Source organism: Glycine max, chromosome 19, assembly GCF_000004515.6.
Source record: "Glycine max cultivar Williams 82 chromosome 19, Glycine_max_v4.0, whole genome shotgun sequence".
Taxonomy (NCBI): domain Eukaryota; kingdom Viridiplantae; phylum Streptophyta; class Magnoliopsida; order Fabales; family Fabaceae; genus Glycine; species Glycine max.
Window position 1 is genome coordinate 7,734,186 of NC_038255.2, and position 16,517 is coordinate 7,750,702.

Below are 16,517 nucleotides of genomic sequence, written 5' to 3' on the forward strand. Positions count from 1 at the left end.
TTCAGACATTCATCTCCCACTTAAAAAAAGATCATGATTTTAGTTTCCTCATTTTTTGATTGAGACATTTCGTCCTTCACTTTTAAAAACTTCATAATTTTAGTTCCTATGATCAATTTCAAACGCTAAATGACACATGTCAATTTGTTAGCCATGTGGTAGATTTTTTTGTAATTATTTAGTTGTTGATAAGCTTAATTTGAAAGAAAAAAAATTAAAAAGTACATACTTAACATTTGATTGATATTGGTTATGTGGAATAAACTTGCAAATTTTTTAAAAGAGAAACGAAATGTCTCAATTTAAAAATTAGAGAACTAAAATCATGGATTTGAAAAAATAAGGAAACAAAATTATATTTTAGCCTATTTTTTATGTTTCCAACATAATATTTTCCATAACAAAATTAAGATTCTACTACAAGAGAAAATTATGAGGATTTAAAGGAGATGAGAACAAAGTATGAGCCAGGAAAAGATAATGCAGCCAAAACCAAAGCAAACACACAATTAGCAATAGCCAATAGAACCATCCAGCAAAGTAAGGAACAACCCAAAATATCCACACAATCTGTCATGTGCATACAATAAATGGTAAGATTCTGAAAACACTTACATAATTTAACATAAACTCATATAAGCAAACGTACGGTACCTTAATTTCCATATGGCAAAACCAAGCTTTGAATATAATCATGGGAGGACATTGGCACTTGGTTGTTGAAATCTTGAGTATAGACTATTCTATTATCTTTCTTATTATAGAGAATAAATTTTGAAGATATATAATTTGCCAGCAACAGGACATCACCATTTTCAGAGATGCACAGAAGCTTCAGTATTACACAGGGCAGAGGGGCTTGAAGAAGCTCAAGAGTTACATTCAACAATTGAGTCCAAGAATTTTCAACTCCAAATTCCCTCATTAGCCAAACAACGAAATGGGTTCTCCGGTGAACATGAGAAAGACACAAGCAGCCCTTCAATACCCCAAGTTCAGGGCCACGGGGAACTTCAGAAAGACCATTCGGCATCAGCAAATATTTGAATGTCTCCTTGTTTAGATCATATGAAAAAATTACTAATTGATCGACGGTGACAGTTTCCCATTCATAATCAAAACCCAACTTGCGAATTGCGAACCAGTTAACAGTGCCACTCACAGGTTGTCCACATTTTTCTCCCAAAATGGGGAATGCCGGACAAGTTAAAACCTTTCTCCAATGAGTGTCACCTAAGCGGTGAACTCTCACCTCCCGATTTTGTGACTTAATATTCGAAAGGACTAACACCACCTTGTAAGTGTCACTCCGATCATCATAACCAAACCCACACTTCACTTGATACCACCAAAGTTTATAATTGCATGAGCGAAGACATAAGTGTGGTGAATCTTCAGACATGATCCTTGTGGCCAGGTTACAAAACCAGACCCGGTATTCACTGAATTCACCTCTAGCAACCAAATTAATCAAGCAAACCAACCCATTGCAGGAACCTATAAATAAGTATCTGTTGTCTAGCTGGTGGCAACCATTGTCAACAGTGGATGATGGGTTCTCAAGTAAACTACATATAGAGCATGGGGCGATGCCTGGGAGATCCCTCATATCTTCAAACACAGTATTAATTTGACACCTTAATAGGACGTGGGTGTTTCTAGATGACCTTTCAAGGTTCAATTTGACAAAGTGTGCTTGGAAGATGAGGGAATTCCAAGTCCTAGAAACGCACCTGAAACGCATAAGAGATTTGACGGGAAGCCATGACAAAATTTCTTCTATGAGGTCCTGAGGGAGCTGGGCCATTGCCATCTTAGTTGGGTCACCCAATGTTGTTATTTCAAAACCCTAGCCAGCAAGAAGAACAATACACATACTTTTCAACAAGGACAAGTGAGGATTTTGGACAAGCATGGATAACAAAAAAATTAAACCCAAACCTAGAACACAAGAATGCAAAAAGGAAAATTAACAATAAGAAGCAAAAAAACATAAATGAACTCACGGGATCAAGATTTGATCGTTTTATCTAGAGAAGCCAAACACTGCTTTGACGATGTCGATGACGGAAGGAAATCTGGTTCAGAGAGATTTGGGATTTGGGAAAGAAAAAGAATAATAGAGGAGCGTAATATTTTAATGACTAACATTAGCTTTCATTTGACTGCACTAAGCATTCTAACGTTAGCATTGTCGTGGCAAAGGCTACAGTGGCAAACCATAACAAGTCTCCCATCGTGGAAAATTTAATATGAACCCTAGATTTTCTCAATTTTAAATTGATGGTTCAGAATTTTTTACTTTATTTCAGATTTATAACAAGGATTTAATAGAAGAATTTTGAAAATTTTAGTGACCAAATGCAATGAATTTATTTTTGAAGGACTAAATCCAATAGACAAAAGACAATGTTTGGAGGACTAAAATCACATTTAACCTTGTAATTATTAAGATGAAAATTAATAAACCTTTGAGATTAAAATATTAAAAATTCAAATTAAAATTTAATATATCATCAAATTTAAAAAAATTAACAAAAACATAAACAAATCTATAAAGGTCTTAATTATCATTTCCTAAAATATCTCAATTAATCCATCACCATCATGAATGTCATTGTCACCACCATAACCACTGTTGTAGTCAACACTATAATAATCGCCCCCATCATTTCAATCATCAACCGTCACCACCACCATTGTCTACCGCCATCACCTTCGTCACCGTTGCTGTCACCACCACGACTACCAATGCAACCCCACCATGATTGTCGTTGCCACCACCATTATCATCAATTGTCACTACCATTGCTACTATGATCGTTGTCGTTGTCACTACCGACATCATCGATGATGACGATGATCATGGCGGTGGAGGTGGTCAATATAGCAATGATCATACCAGCAAAGGTGGTGACAATCATGGTGATGGTGATGGCTTAACGCTAATTTAAATATTTTAGGACATGATTTGTTTGACGAATGGTTTAGAGATTTAATGGTTGTATTATTTTTAATTTTGATTTTTAAATATTTTAATCTCAACCACCTATATATATATATATATATATATATATATATATATATATATATATATATATATATATATATATATATGTTTCTACCATACAAAATAATTAACTTGGTTTAGTGGTTCTACTTGTTACAAATAGCTATAGGGACCAGGGTTAGAATCAACCCTTGCAAGAAGTAAGGAAAGGGAGATAAGTCATGCAGTTAACCTAGTCTGACCATATGTGTCCCAATTTGGCCCGATCAATCAATGGTTAAACCAGTAACCTAGTTCGGTTGAACTAGTAAGCTAATTTAGTGAACCTAATTAAACCAAAATTAATTATTTTAAAAAATGAAAAATTTAATGAAAATACAAAAAGAAAATATGATGCTCTCAAAAGTTCAATAAAAAACCTAAAATTTGTTTAGTGGTTCAACTTACAACCAAATTATCATAATTAATTACTAAACTTATGAAAATTAATATATTTTTTATATCTTATGTTACTTATACTGATTTGTGTGGTTCAACTACTAATTCATTATGTCGACTAGTGACCCATAAATCCAGGACCTCAACCCTATCAATGATTGATCTGTTTTTAAAACTTGGTTTGTACACTAATGTTGTATTTGGAATTTGGATGGAGAATTTTAACATTCAAAGCAATTAAAATGCATGATATTTGAATTACTTACAATTGAATTTCTTTCATTTTTAAATATTTTGTTCCAACAAAGTAATTTAAATTTCCTGTATTTCAATTTCCTTGTTTAAATAGAGTAGTTCAATTTCCATCAAATGAAAATTTTCACTTTCAAATATTTATTTAATTAAATGTTAAAATCTAATTTTAACTTCACCAAAAATAAAAACAACGACAAAATGTTCACTATGAGGTCTTGAGGGAGTTGGGTTATTTCCATCTTAGTTAGCTCACTCAATGTTGTTATTGCCACACCTCATTTTTTGTAAAATTAATCAAAAGGTTTTTTTTTTAATTACAATTGTGTTTTTATTTAAATAAAAATAAAGGTTTGAATGAATAATAAATATAAGTTTTTAGAATAGTGAGTTTCAGAAAATAAGAGAGGGGTTTATTTATCTATTTATTATTTATTTAATAGGGAGAAAAGACTGTTTTTACAATTAATAAAATAAACAAGAAAAATAGGAATAATAATTAGGTCATTAGATTTCTCAGTATATAAAGATGCTTTTATCACTGAGAGCGGTTTTTTCATTGTTAATTTAGACGTTTGATTGTTAGTTTGTATTGGTCCCCTTTTGATGGTATTTAGGGATTTAAGCAAATTGTTTTAACTACACATTTTAATTACTGTGACAATCCGTGCTTCTAAGAATTTCACAAAGTGCAATGACGTTGAGTTATGAAATTTCGAGTCTAATATATATATATATATATATATATATATATATATATATATATATATATATATATATATATAACGAATTGAATTTGGTGTTGTAGACCAAACTCTATATCTTGACCCCTTCACGTTAATCATATAGATAGATAAAGGAATATAACCATTGCCTTAATTATATAATAGGAAACCAAAATTCCACAAGTTTTGTTTTTTTTAAGTATCTAGCTTGTTTAGTTTTTTGAATGTTCATGTCATAGAGAATAGCTAGTTTCAAAACTTTAATCATTGTGAGGGAAGACGAGTTAAAATTATTTTGAGAATAATCGAGGAGTCGTGTGTTTTGTAAAGTTCATAGATAGAGGCTACGTTTTAAAATATTTTTTCGGTTGGACTTAAATCAGGAGGAAGGCCCTTATGTACTTTTTAGAGTCTAGGCCTTGGGGATAAATAAACTTTGTTTGAGTGTTCCTCTAAGCCTATGTTAATCCCATATGATTGGAGCATTCTTGCAAAAAAGTATGATATTAACTGGTCTATCTATGATTTCCCTTAGTAAAGACACATATATGTAGGCCCTGTTATGTCTCTTCAAAACAACTTGAAGAAATGTGTCTTTTCAAAAATAATTTCTGAAACTTCTCTATTGGTAATCAATTACACAATTATATTTTTGAAGAGTCTCATGTCTTTTCAAAGCTTTTCTGAAATCTCTTTGCCGGTAACCGATTATAGAATCTTGGTAATCAATTACACAGTTTAAAACTCAAACGAAAAATTTCAAACTTTCAAAAAGTCATGCGCATTCTGTCTCTGTAATTGACCATAGAAGATTACCAGTTCAAAAATATTTTATTTTGAACGGATCAATCTTTCATAAAAATATTTTAAAACAAACTTTGAGGCCAAAAACTTATAGCAATGAATATGAGATTCTTTTAAAAATTTGACAAAGGCCTTATCTTTTATTGATCTTGTTTGTTTGACCTTTAATCAATCTGAGCTCATCAAGTGAATACTTTGAATTCATCAAAACCTGTATATATACTTTCACATTCTCCCCCTTTTTGATGATGACAATCATATGTAGGGGAGGAGTAAAAAAAGAGTATCCATTAATTTGTGTGGTTTACTCCCCCTTAATTTTTCAGTGATTGCTTATTTGAAAAAATTAAAGATTGGATATATAAAAAATATGTTCAGAATATATTTCTAAATAATTCCAACAAAAAATCCCCTTACCTCTTATCCATCTCTTCCCCTTTAGCATCATCAAAAACAGAGTATAAGCAGAACAATACCATACTAAATAATACCGTGCATAACAAATACTATGGTAGTACCATACCATTCAGAGAATCGTTCAAACAGAATAATAGTAATTTGAAGGCAACGTAACATAAATTGAAAAGTACCAAGGTCTAAACAAATAACCAAAGCCAAGAAGTCTGAAATGCTAAGGAACATGGTAACCTAATTAAAGAGAAACAAGTCATAGAGTTCTAAAGTTTATGATAATTAATGGAAATCTAAGGACCAGCTGGAGGATCAAAGCAACGACGAATAAAGCTCATGTCATCCTCATGTCGCATGATGCGTCAATCCATTGAATCAAACCTTTCTCCGACAAAGGCATGAAGATCCCGAAGCTCACTAAGGACATCATTCAGTAACGAAGAGGATGAATCTCTTGGTGGTGGAGATGGAATGCATTCGTTCGGAGCATTAGTTGGGAGATCCTATTTACGAACCCATTGATCGTCTAGATCTTTCCTATACCCAAAGGATTCAACTGCAGTGACTCCAATGGCAAATGAACATTTAACCTTGACAGAAGGTTCATTAGGAAGAGGAATGCTGAAGTGCTGCAGAATCAGAGTAACTAGGTGGGGATAAGGGAGAGGTGCATTTACCCGTAATGCCTTATGCATATGGTAGCAAACAAGATGAGCCCAGTCAATTTGGTGGCCAATTTGTAGGGCCTATAACATAATTAAATCTTTCTCAAAGGCTTGAGCAAGGTTTGCGGAATGAGGAAGCAACACTCGACATAGTATTTAATGCATGATACGACATTCAAAGGTAAAGAAACCAGCAAGTAAACGACTAGTCATATAAGCATTTTCAACACAGACCATTTTTTGGGTATCATGACTGGAATAAATGGGTTTCCAATCATCAATTAAGGCTCCTTCAAAAGGGACACCCTGACTACTCAATTTTGTGAGAGAATAAAACAAAGATCGGTCAACAACAATGGGTATTTTGTGGACTTTAGAAAATATGACTCCATCACGAATTTCCAAGTTATTATAAAAGACACAAACTAATTTTGAATAATAATGAAATTTCAGAGTCATAAAATCCACTATATCAGAGTTTTGAAAAACTTGATAGCAGTCAAAGGTTTCTCCGTCAAAGATATCAAAATCAAGGAATATAGGATCAAGAAGGACACGATTGGAAAAGAAAGAGTAATACCTCTAACGTTGTTCATTGGAAGAAAATAGAGTAAGAGAGTGTGGTGAGGAAAGGGACGGATTAGGTGGTGCTGGAGAGTCATCGGAAGCATTGTGGCGGTGTTGGCCTACAGTGGTAGTGGAGGAAGATGAGCCCTTTCTCTTCTTTGATGATTCTTCCATTTGAGGAATTTTCTAGAAATTTTGATCAGTGGGGTTTGTAAAGGATTGAAAAAGAGGAATTTTGCACTTTGTTTGATGGGATTTGGTGAAGAAATGAAGAAGTTATGAGGATTAGAAGACTAGAGAAGGTTTTGAGCCGTTGGGGAGAGAGAGAGAGAAGATGACGTTTTGTGCTTAGAGAGAGAGAAAAAAAATCTGTATTTATAGTCAGGGATGACTGGTAATCAATTATAGCTCTTTGAAATCGATTACAATCATGCTGAGTAACAGCTTAACTGCTTCTGGTAATCGATTACACCACCTTTGTTCTGTGGTAATCGATTACAGGTGTTGATAATCGATTACATATCCTAAAACTTTTAAATATGCAAGAGAACAAAGATCATAGGAAATTAAATTGATTAGGAGTCTAAGTCAGATTGGTCAATAAGTCCTTATTCTCTTCTAATAGTAAAGAAGCTTTCTTTTGGCAATGGTTTTATAAAGATATCAACCAATTGATTCTTTGTGTCAACAAACTCTAATACACAATCCCCCTTTTGAACATGATCTCTAAGGAAGTGATGCCTTATTTCAATATGTTTTGTTCTAGAGTGCAGAATGGGATTTTTGGATAGGTTGCTTACACTCGTATTTTCACAACGGATAGCAATATGATCAAGCATTAAGCCATAATTAGAGAGTTGTTGTCTCACCCAAAGGATTTGTGCACAACAACTTCTAGTAGAAATATATTTCACTTTTGCAGTGAATAAGACAACATATTTTGCTTTTTGTTATGCCGTGATACTAGTGCAGAACCAATAGAGTGGCAAGTCCCACTAGTGTTTTTTTTATCAGTTTTGCATCCAGCAAAATCAAAATCAGAGTATTCTACTAAGTTGTAAGAAGAATTCTTAGGATACCACAAGCCTAGATTTATAGTGCCTAATAAATATCTCATTATTCTTTTGACGGCACTAAGGTGAGATTCTTTGGTATTGGCTTGATATCTAGCACACATGAAAACACTGAACATAATATCTGATCTACTTGCTAATAAATAGAGAAGAGATCCGATCATACCTCTATATTTCTTGATATCTACTGATTGACCGGCTTCATCTTTATCCAAGTAGCAAGCAGTGCTCATTGGGGTGGCCATTGGTTTAGCATTTTCCATCCCAAACCTGCTAAGCAATTCTTTGTAATATTTTGCTTGACTAATAAATATTCCATATTTGGTTTGTTTTATTTGTAGTCCAAGAAAGAAATTCAACTCACCCATCATAGACATTTCAAATTCACTTTGCATATCTTTAGAGAATTCTATGCACAATGAATCATTAGTAGCACCAAAGATTATATCATCTAAATAAATTTGAACTAAGAGAATATCAAGCATTTTTCTTTTAATGAAAAGTATGATATCAACCTTTTCTCTAGTGAGTCCGTTTCTAAAATAAATTTGATCAATCGTTCATACCAAGCCCTAGGGGCTTGTTTTAAACCATATAGAGCCCTTTTCAATTTAAAAATATGATTGGGCAAATCTGAATTTTCAAATCCAGTAGGTTGATCAACATACACTTCTTCTCTAATAAATCCATTTAAAAATGCACTTTTAACATCCATTTGATAAAGTTTGATACCCATTATTGATGCAAAGGCAAGTAACATTCTAATGGCTTCCAATCTAGCTACTGGAGCATAAGTTTCTTCATAATCTATTCTTTCTTCTTGGTTACATCCTTTAGCCACTAATCTAGCCTTATTTCTAATGATTATTCCATGTTCATCCAATTTCTTTCAAATTGATTTATTCTTCTTCCATAGAAAAAAATCCAATGTTCATCAATTATGTCTTCATTTATGTTTTCAGGTTCAATTAAAGAGACAAAAGTCATGTTATTGCATGCATCTTTAAGAGAGTGTCGAGTTGTTACCCCTTTTGAGATGTCACCTATGATATTATCAAGAGGATGGTACCTTGAAGTTCTCCACTCCCTTGGAAGATCCACGTTTATTTGATTTTATTTGGATTGAGAATCTTTGCTATTTCCTTCTTCTTTGTTTTTGTGGACTTCTTCATGTAATTGATTATTTTGTTTTTCCATTCCAAACACAACCTTTATGCATAGTATAATACTAAATGTAAACCTCTTTTCTAGTGGGATAAGGGTGGTAATATGAGTTGAATTTGTTAGGTCAACCCACTTAATATATCAAAAAATAAAAAAATGTATTAGGTTATTAAATTCATCAACCTGCCCTACGTAAATTGTTAACTCAGGGGGTTGGAGGCTTGACAACTAACCTTTGTAACCTGTTATGCCTAACCCACTCTATTTTTTGGAAGTTTACTTTATCAACCAACAAACTCATCATTTCATAGCATGTCATAATATCTATTTGTTGGTCAACCCGCCCAGTTATCAAAGGGCTGCATTTCTCTACACACTTTTGTTGGCAGGTCAACTTGTCGACATGATTGACCCACGTTGTCATTCCTATCATGAAAGATTTACCTCTTTGTTAGACTCAACCCTTGTTAGTAATTTTTATCTTTTTAAATTATTAGGAAATATTAATAGAGAAATATTCTATAAAGATATATTGATGAGTAATTAAAGTTATGAAATAATGCTATAAAACATATTCTTATTGATTCTCGTATATATTAGATATAAAAAAGTATTGATTATTTGTCAAATTTTTACTTTTTTAATTACTTTAATTTTGTTTTTTTTTTCAAGTATTCTACTTTGAAGGAGCAATCCTTTTATAAGCTTAGTGAAACACTAAATATACACCTCTCTTCTAATGGAAATTCAAACATCAATTTGCCACATAATGTAATAGGGTGGTAAAACAGGTTGAATTCATCAAACCAACCCACATAATCCACCAAAAAATGGCAGAGCATATTACATGATTAAATTCATCATCCCACCTTGTTTAAGTTGTCAACTTAAGGAGTTGGAGGCTAAAGAACTAACTTGCTCAGTGTTATCAAGACTATACCGATCATGATTCGGTCAGGGCACCAGGTTGATGGGTCAGTGGTTGAACTGAACGTGGGTCACTAGCCGAACTGGTATATATTAAATATTTAAATTTTATACTAAATATATCATATATAAATTACTTTTTTCGTATCTATAGCATAAAATTTTGTTTGTACCAAGAGCGGTTGGCACAATTGGTAGCGGCTTAGGTCCCTAAACCAAGTGGTCCAAGATTTAAATCCGGGGTTGATCAAAATTACTTGAAAGCTAAAATAAACAAAAAAATCATCATATTTCAAACTCCAAAATGCCAATGAAACAAAAAAGTTGAATAATTAAACAAAATCATTAACAAATCAAGAACTAATACAATTTGTGAAATAGGGGGAAAATGAAAAAGAAAGACGGTAAAAATGAAGAAAAAATCTTTGGCGTTCATTTAAAAGCTACTGTATCTAAAGGTGAAAAATTGGTTTCCTACAATGGGTGACTTGCCATGGTCTCCCATCATTGCATTAATCTTTACATTACTAGCATTAGCATTCATGACAAGGATAGGAAAAAAAATTACAACTATATTATTTCAAACAAGAAGTACATACGATAAAATTCATATGTTACCTCTGATGTTGGTGGAACTTATCATTGGAAAGAAACATCGGTAGGTGCATTGACTATAATAAATTGAATTTCAGCCACATTGTCTATAACAGGCCATCGAGGTAACTTACATGAAAAAGAAAATAACGAAGTTAAATAAAGGATTTAATAGAAGAATTATGAAAATTTTAGGGACCAAATGCAATGAATTTATTTTTGGAGGACTAAATCCAATAGACAAAAGACAATGTTTGGAGGACTAAAATCATATTTAATCTTATAAATTATTAAAATTAATCCCCTTGATTATGTTTACATAAATATGTGGAAAATTTAATTTAAATGCAGTGCTATAGATACGTTGGTGTGTTCTCCAATTAGATTTAAAATTTTTCCTCGATAATATGTGACGATATTTAATGGTTTTTTGGTTAGGCTAAAATCTAACTATGTGTTTCCCATTTTGTCCAATCCATAATTTTAATCCCCATTTTATAATAGAGACCAATTTTTTTTAAAAAGTCAATAATTTTTTCACAAATATGTATGATATATATATATATATATATTACTAGAAATATAGTAAATACTTGGCATTCAATATGTAGTGTTTGGGATTCTATATGGATATTTATTGTATCTTTCTTCGACCCTGACTATTAGACATATTTTTACAAGTAAATACTTACTTCTAGAGATGTATATTTGTCGATAAAGTTAAATTTTCCTCTCCAAAACAACGTTTTGTTTCTGTGTTATCTTTTTTTTTTTTTTTTTAAGCTTAGTGTGGCTGACTGGCTTAGGGAAAATGTTCTCTAGTCTGATGACTTTAGCGTCGACTAGATTCACCTTTTGGTTATATGGTTCTATTTTTTGTTAAATTTCTTTACTTTTTGTTATCAAACTCAAACCAATTATTGACTCAGTCAGGGTACTAAATCACTAGGTTAAGGGTAGATTAAGTGAATTAATGGTTGACTGACATGACTTGGATTATATTAAACAATACTAAATAACTCATAACATGTAAGATTTTATACATAAATAATATAGAGTCCATATAATTATAATCATATAATAGTATGTATATAGAGAGAGAGAGCATGACTTTTGTGAGAATATGGGAACAACTAATAACAACCATCGGATCAATATTAAAAATAATAAACCATTGAGATTAAAATATTAAAAATTTCTAATTAAAATTTAATATATCATCAAATCTCAAAAAAGTTAACAAAACAACAAATAAATATATAAACGTCTCAATTATCATTTCCTAAAATATCACAATTGACCCATCACCATCATGATTGTCGTTGTCAACATCATAACCACCGTTGTAGCCACCATTATAATTATCGAACCCATCATTGCCATCCTCAACCATCACCACCACCATTGTCAACCGCCATCACCTTCGTCAACGTCGCTACCACCACCATGACTACCATTGCAACCCCCACCATGATTGTCGTTGCCACCACCATTGTCATCAGTTGTCACTACCATTGCTGCCATGATCGTTGTCGTCGTCACTACCACAACCGCCAATGACGATGGCGGTCATGGCTGACAATAGAAATGATCATACCGACAAAGGCGGTGACAATCATGGTGATGGTGATGGGTTAACGCTAATTTAGATATTTTAGGATGTGATTTGTTTGATAAATCTTTTAGAGATTTAATGGTCATATTATTTTTAATTTTGATTTTTAAATATTTTAATCTCAACTACCTATGTGTGTGTGTGTGTGTGTGTGTGTGGCTTTCACGTTTTTATTTTATTTTCAAGAGAAATTAATTTCTGTCAGCTTTTAGTCATCAAAACCTATTTAATTCTTTTAAAAATTACCAGCCACAAAATGAAACAAAATAATAATAAAATTATTGCCACATCATCATTTAATGGCTCAGATAGACAATACGGACTAAAACCTTAATGGAAAAAAATGTTTAAAAACCTTGACTGGTCAAAATTTTGTTTAAGGACTAAAACCCAAAATTTGAAAAAATTTATGGACTAAAAATTAGTTAACCCTAGTTATAAAACTCAAACCTACCCGACCAATTCGACTCTGAATCAGAGGTCTGATTGAGTAAGTATGCCTATCAGATAAGTCATGCAGTTACCCTAGTTTGACCATATGTGTCCCTATTTGACCCGAACAATCAATGGTTAAACCAGTGACCCAGTTCAGTTGAACTAGTGAGCTGATTTGGTTAATCTGATTGAACCAAAATTAGTTATATTAAAAAATGCCAAATTTAATGAAAATACAAAAAGAATATATGATGCTTTCAAAAGTTCAACAAAAAACCTAAAATTTGTTAGTGGTTCAACTTACAACCAAACAATCATAATGAATTACTAAACTTATGACATAATTAATATATTTTTTATATCTTATGTTACATATAATGATTTAGCAGTTCAACTACTAATTCATTATTTCGACTAGTGACCCATAAATCTAGGACCTCAACCCTATCATTGATCGATCTGATTTTTATTATTTATTTAATAGAGAGAAAAGAGTGTTTTTATAATTAATAAAATAAACTAGAAAAATAGGAATAAGAATTAAGTCATCCGATTTCTAGCTATATAAAGGAGATTTTATCCATCAGAGCAGTTTTACAAAATATTTTCTACATTCTCTGCTTATTTTCTCTTACGCTTCAAACAAAACCCTAATAGAGCAATCGGAGGAGGAACCCTAGAGGGCATTGGAAACACCACCATTGCTAATGGAGAACACTTGAATGACTACCTTGAGATAAAGGATGAGTTACTCAAACTTGGGGATTAGAATGAACATGTGTAGGGATCCCTAGAGGATCAATTTAGGGTTGTTTTATGAAATTCAATTATGTTCTTATGCTTTTAATCACGAATTAACTATGTTTGACAGACCAATTAATGTCCCAATGCAAAATTTTAATGAAATTGATGTGCTCTTGTGTTGAGTTGAACTCTAAAAAATGGAGTTTTATCTAATTGGCGTGAATTGATGAAATTAAGTAAGGAGGGGTTTAATGTAAGAGGGAGTGAGAAATTCTTTTTCTTGCATGATAATTTTTGTTTTCCATTGTTAATATAGATGTTTGATTGTGAGTTTGTATTGGTCCCCTTTTGATGGTATTTAGGGATTTTAATAAATTGTTTCAACTACACATTTGAATTACTATGACAATCCGTGCTTCTGAGAATTTTACAAAGTGCAATGACGTTGAGTTATAAAATTTTGTGTCTAATATATATTTTTGTGGGGTGTGTGTGTTTGTGTTTACATGTGTGTATCGAATTGACTTTGGTGTTCTAGATGTTATACAATTGTTTTGCCTTTGACTTATGAACTCCTTCTGCCTTGCCTTTCATCCCATTGACTTTTACTTATTAAGTTGATTTGTTACGAAACTCTATACCTATTTTGATCTCTGAAAGTGTAAAATACTGACAAATTGATCCTTAAAAGTTGAAAATTTTGAATTTAGTCTCTACATGTACAAAAAGTGTAACTAATTGGTTCCATCGTTAACTCTCCTCCATATCTGGTTAGTAAGGATCTGTTAAGTGAGAACCAGATAGACTAGTAGAGTATCACATCATTGATGAAGTGATAGTATAGTCGAACACATTAATAGATTATCGCTAACGGCGGGTAGTAAAGTCGAGCAAAAATGTGACAGCGGGTAGTAAAATAAAGATGTGACTTATTTTACCGGTAGTAAATGTTATTCAAGCCATTTTATTTAGTTTGTTGCTAAATTTCATGTTTTGTTGCTCTATCTTTTCAAACCACAAGTTTAGCCTCACTATTTTTTTAATTCAGTCATCCATCTCCCACTTTAAAAAAAAATCATGATTTTAGCTTCCTGATTTTTTAATTGAGAAATTTCATCTTTCACTTTAAAAAAATTCATAACTTTAATTCTTATGACCAAATTCAATCGCTGAATGACACACAAACTAAATAATTACAAAAAATCTACGACATGTGTCAACAAAATGTACATAGTTAACTTTAGATATTGGTTATGTGAATTAAAATCGCAGATTATTTAAAAGTGAAACGAAATGTCTCAATTTAAAAATTAGAGGACTAAAATCATGATAAAGAGATAAAAATTACATTTTAGCCTACATTTTATGTTTCCAACATAATATTTTCCATAAAAAATAAGATTCTACTGCAAGAGAAAATTATGAGGATTTAAAGGAGATGAGAACAAAGTATGAGCCAGGAAAAGATAATGCAGCCAAAACCAAAGCAAACACACAATTAGCAATAGCCAATAGAACCATCCAGCAAAGTAAGGAACAACCCAAAATATCCACACAATCTGTCATGTGCATACAATAAATGGTAAGATTCTGAAAACACTTACATAATTTAACAAAAACTCATATAAGCAAACGTACGGTACCTTAATTTCCATATGGCAAAACCAAGCTTTGAATATAATCATGGGAGGACATTGGCACTTGGTTGTTGAAATCTTGAGTATGGACTATTCTATTATCTTTCTTATTATAGAGAATAAATTTTGAAGATATATAATTTGCCAGCAACAGGACATCACCATTTTCAGAGATGCACAGAAGCTTCAGTATTACACAGGGCAGAGGGGCTTGAAGAAGCTCAAGAGTTACATTCAACAATTGAGTCCAAGAATTTTCAACTCCAAATTCCCTCATTAGCCAAACAACGAAATGGGTTCTCCGGTGAACATGAGAAAGACACAAGCAGCCCTTCAATACCCCACGTTCAGGGCCACGGGAAACTTGAGAAAGACCATTCGGCATCAGCAAATATTTGAATGTCTCCTTGTTTAGATCATATGAAAAAATTACTAATTGATCGACGGTGACAGTTTCCCATTCATAATCAAAACCCAACTTGCGAATTGCGAACCAGTTAACAGTGCCACTCACAGGTTGTCCACATTTTTCTCCCAAAATGGGGAATTCCGGACAATTTAAAACCTTTCTCCAATGAGTGTCACCTAAGCGGTGAACTCTCACCTCCCGATTTTGTGACTTAATATTCGAAAGGACTAACACCACCTTGTAAGTGTCACTCCGATCATCATAACCAAACCCACACTTCACTTGATACCACCAAAGTTTATAATTGCATGAGCGAAGACATAAGTGTGGTGAATCTTCAGACATGATCCTTGTGGCCAGGTTACAAAACCAGACCCGGTATTCACTGAATTCACCTCTAGCAACCAAATTAATCAAGCAAACCAACCCATTGCAGGAACCTATAAATAAGTATCTGTTGTCTAGCTGGTGGCAACCATTGTCAACAGTGGATGATGGGTTCTCAAGTAAACTACATATAGAGCATGGGGCGATGCCTGGGAGATCCCTCATATCTTCAAACAGTATTAATTTGACACCTTAATAGGACGTGGGTGTTTCTAGATGACCTTTGAAGGTTCAATTTGACAAAGTGTGCTTGGAAGATTAGGGAATTCCAAGTCCTAGAAACACACCTGAAACGCATAAGAGATTTGACGGGAAGCCATGACAAAATTTCTTCTATGAGGTCCTGAGGGAGCTGGGCCATTGCCATCTTAGTTGGGTCACCCAATGTTGTTATTTCAAAACCCTAGCCAGCAAGAAGAACAATACACATACTTTTCAACAAGGACAAGTGAGGATTTTGGACAAGCATGGATAACAAAAAAATTAAACCCAAACCTAGAACACAAGAATGCAAAAAGGAAAATTAACAATAAGAAGCAAAAAAACATAAATGAACTCACGGGATCAAGATTGACGGAATGAAACCTGACGGGATCGAGAGTTTGGAGTTCAGTCAAGGTTAGACTTTTCTCAAACAAAAATTCTAAGGAAAAAGCACTT

The 16,517-nt window shown here is 32.8% G+C and overlaps 2 protein-coding genes across 2 annotated transcripts; both read right to left on the reverse strand.

Moving 5' to 3' along the window:
* Positions 1-655: 655 nt before the first annotated feature.
* Positions 656-1,813, reverse strand: LOC102663705 (F-box/kelch-repeat protein At3g23880). Its single transcript, XM_006604968.3, has one exon. The coding sequence runs from the start codon at positions 1,811-1,813 to the stop codon at positions 656-658; it is 1,158 nt and encodes a 385-aa protein (XP_006605031.1).
* Positions 1,814-15,068: 13,255 nt separating this feature from the next.
* On the reverse strand, positions 15,069-16,022 carry LOC102663838 (F-box/kelch-repeat protein At3g23880). Its single transcript, XM_006604969.3, has one exon. The coding sequence runs from the start codon at positions 16,020-16,022 to the stop codon at positions 15,069-15,071; it is 954 nt and encodes a 317-aa protein (XP_006605032.1).
* Positions 16,023-16,517: the final 495 nt, after the last annotated feature.

Excerpts from the sequence above, each read along its gene's own strand:
- LOC102663705 (XM_006604968.3), bottom strand. The coding sequence starts at position 1,813 with ATGGCAATGGCCCAGCTCCCTCAGGACCTCATAGAAGAAATTTTGTCA.
- LOC102663838 (XM_006604969.3), bottom strand. The coding sequence starts at position 16,022 with ATGAGGGATCTCCCAGGCATCGCCCCATGCTCTATATGTAGTTTACTT.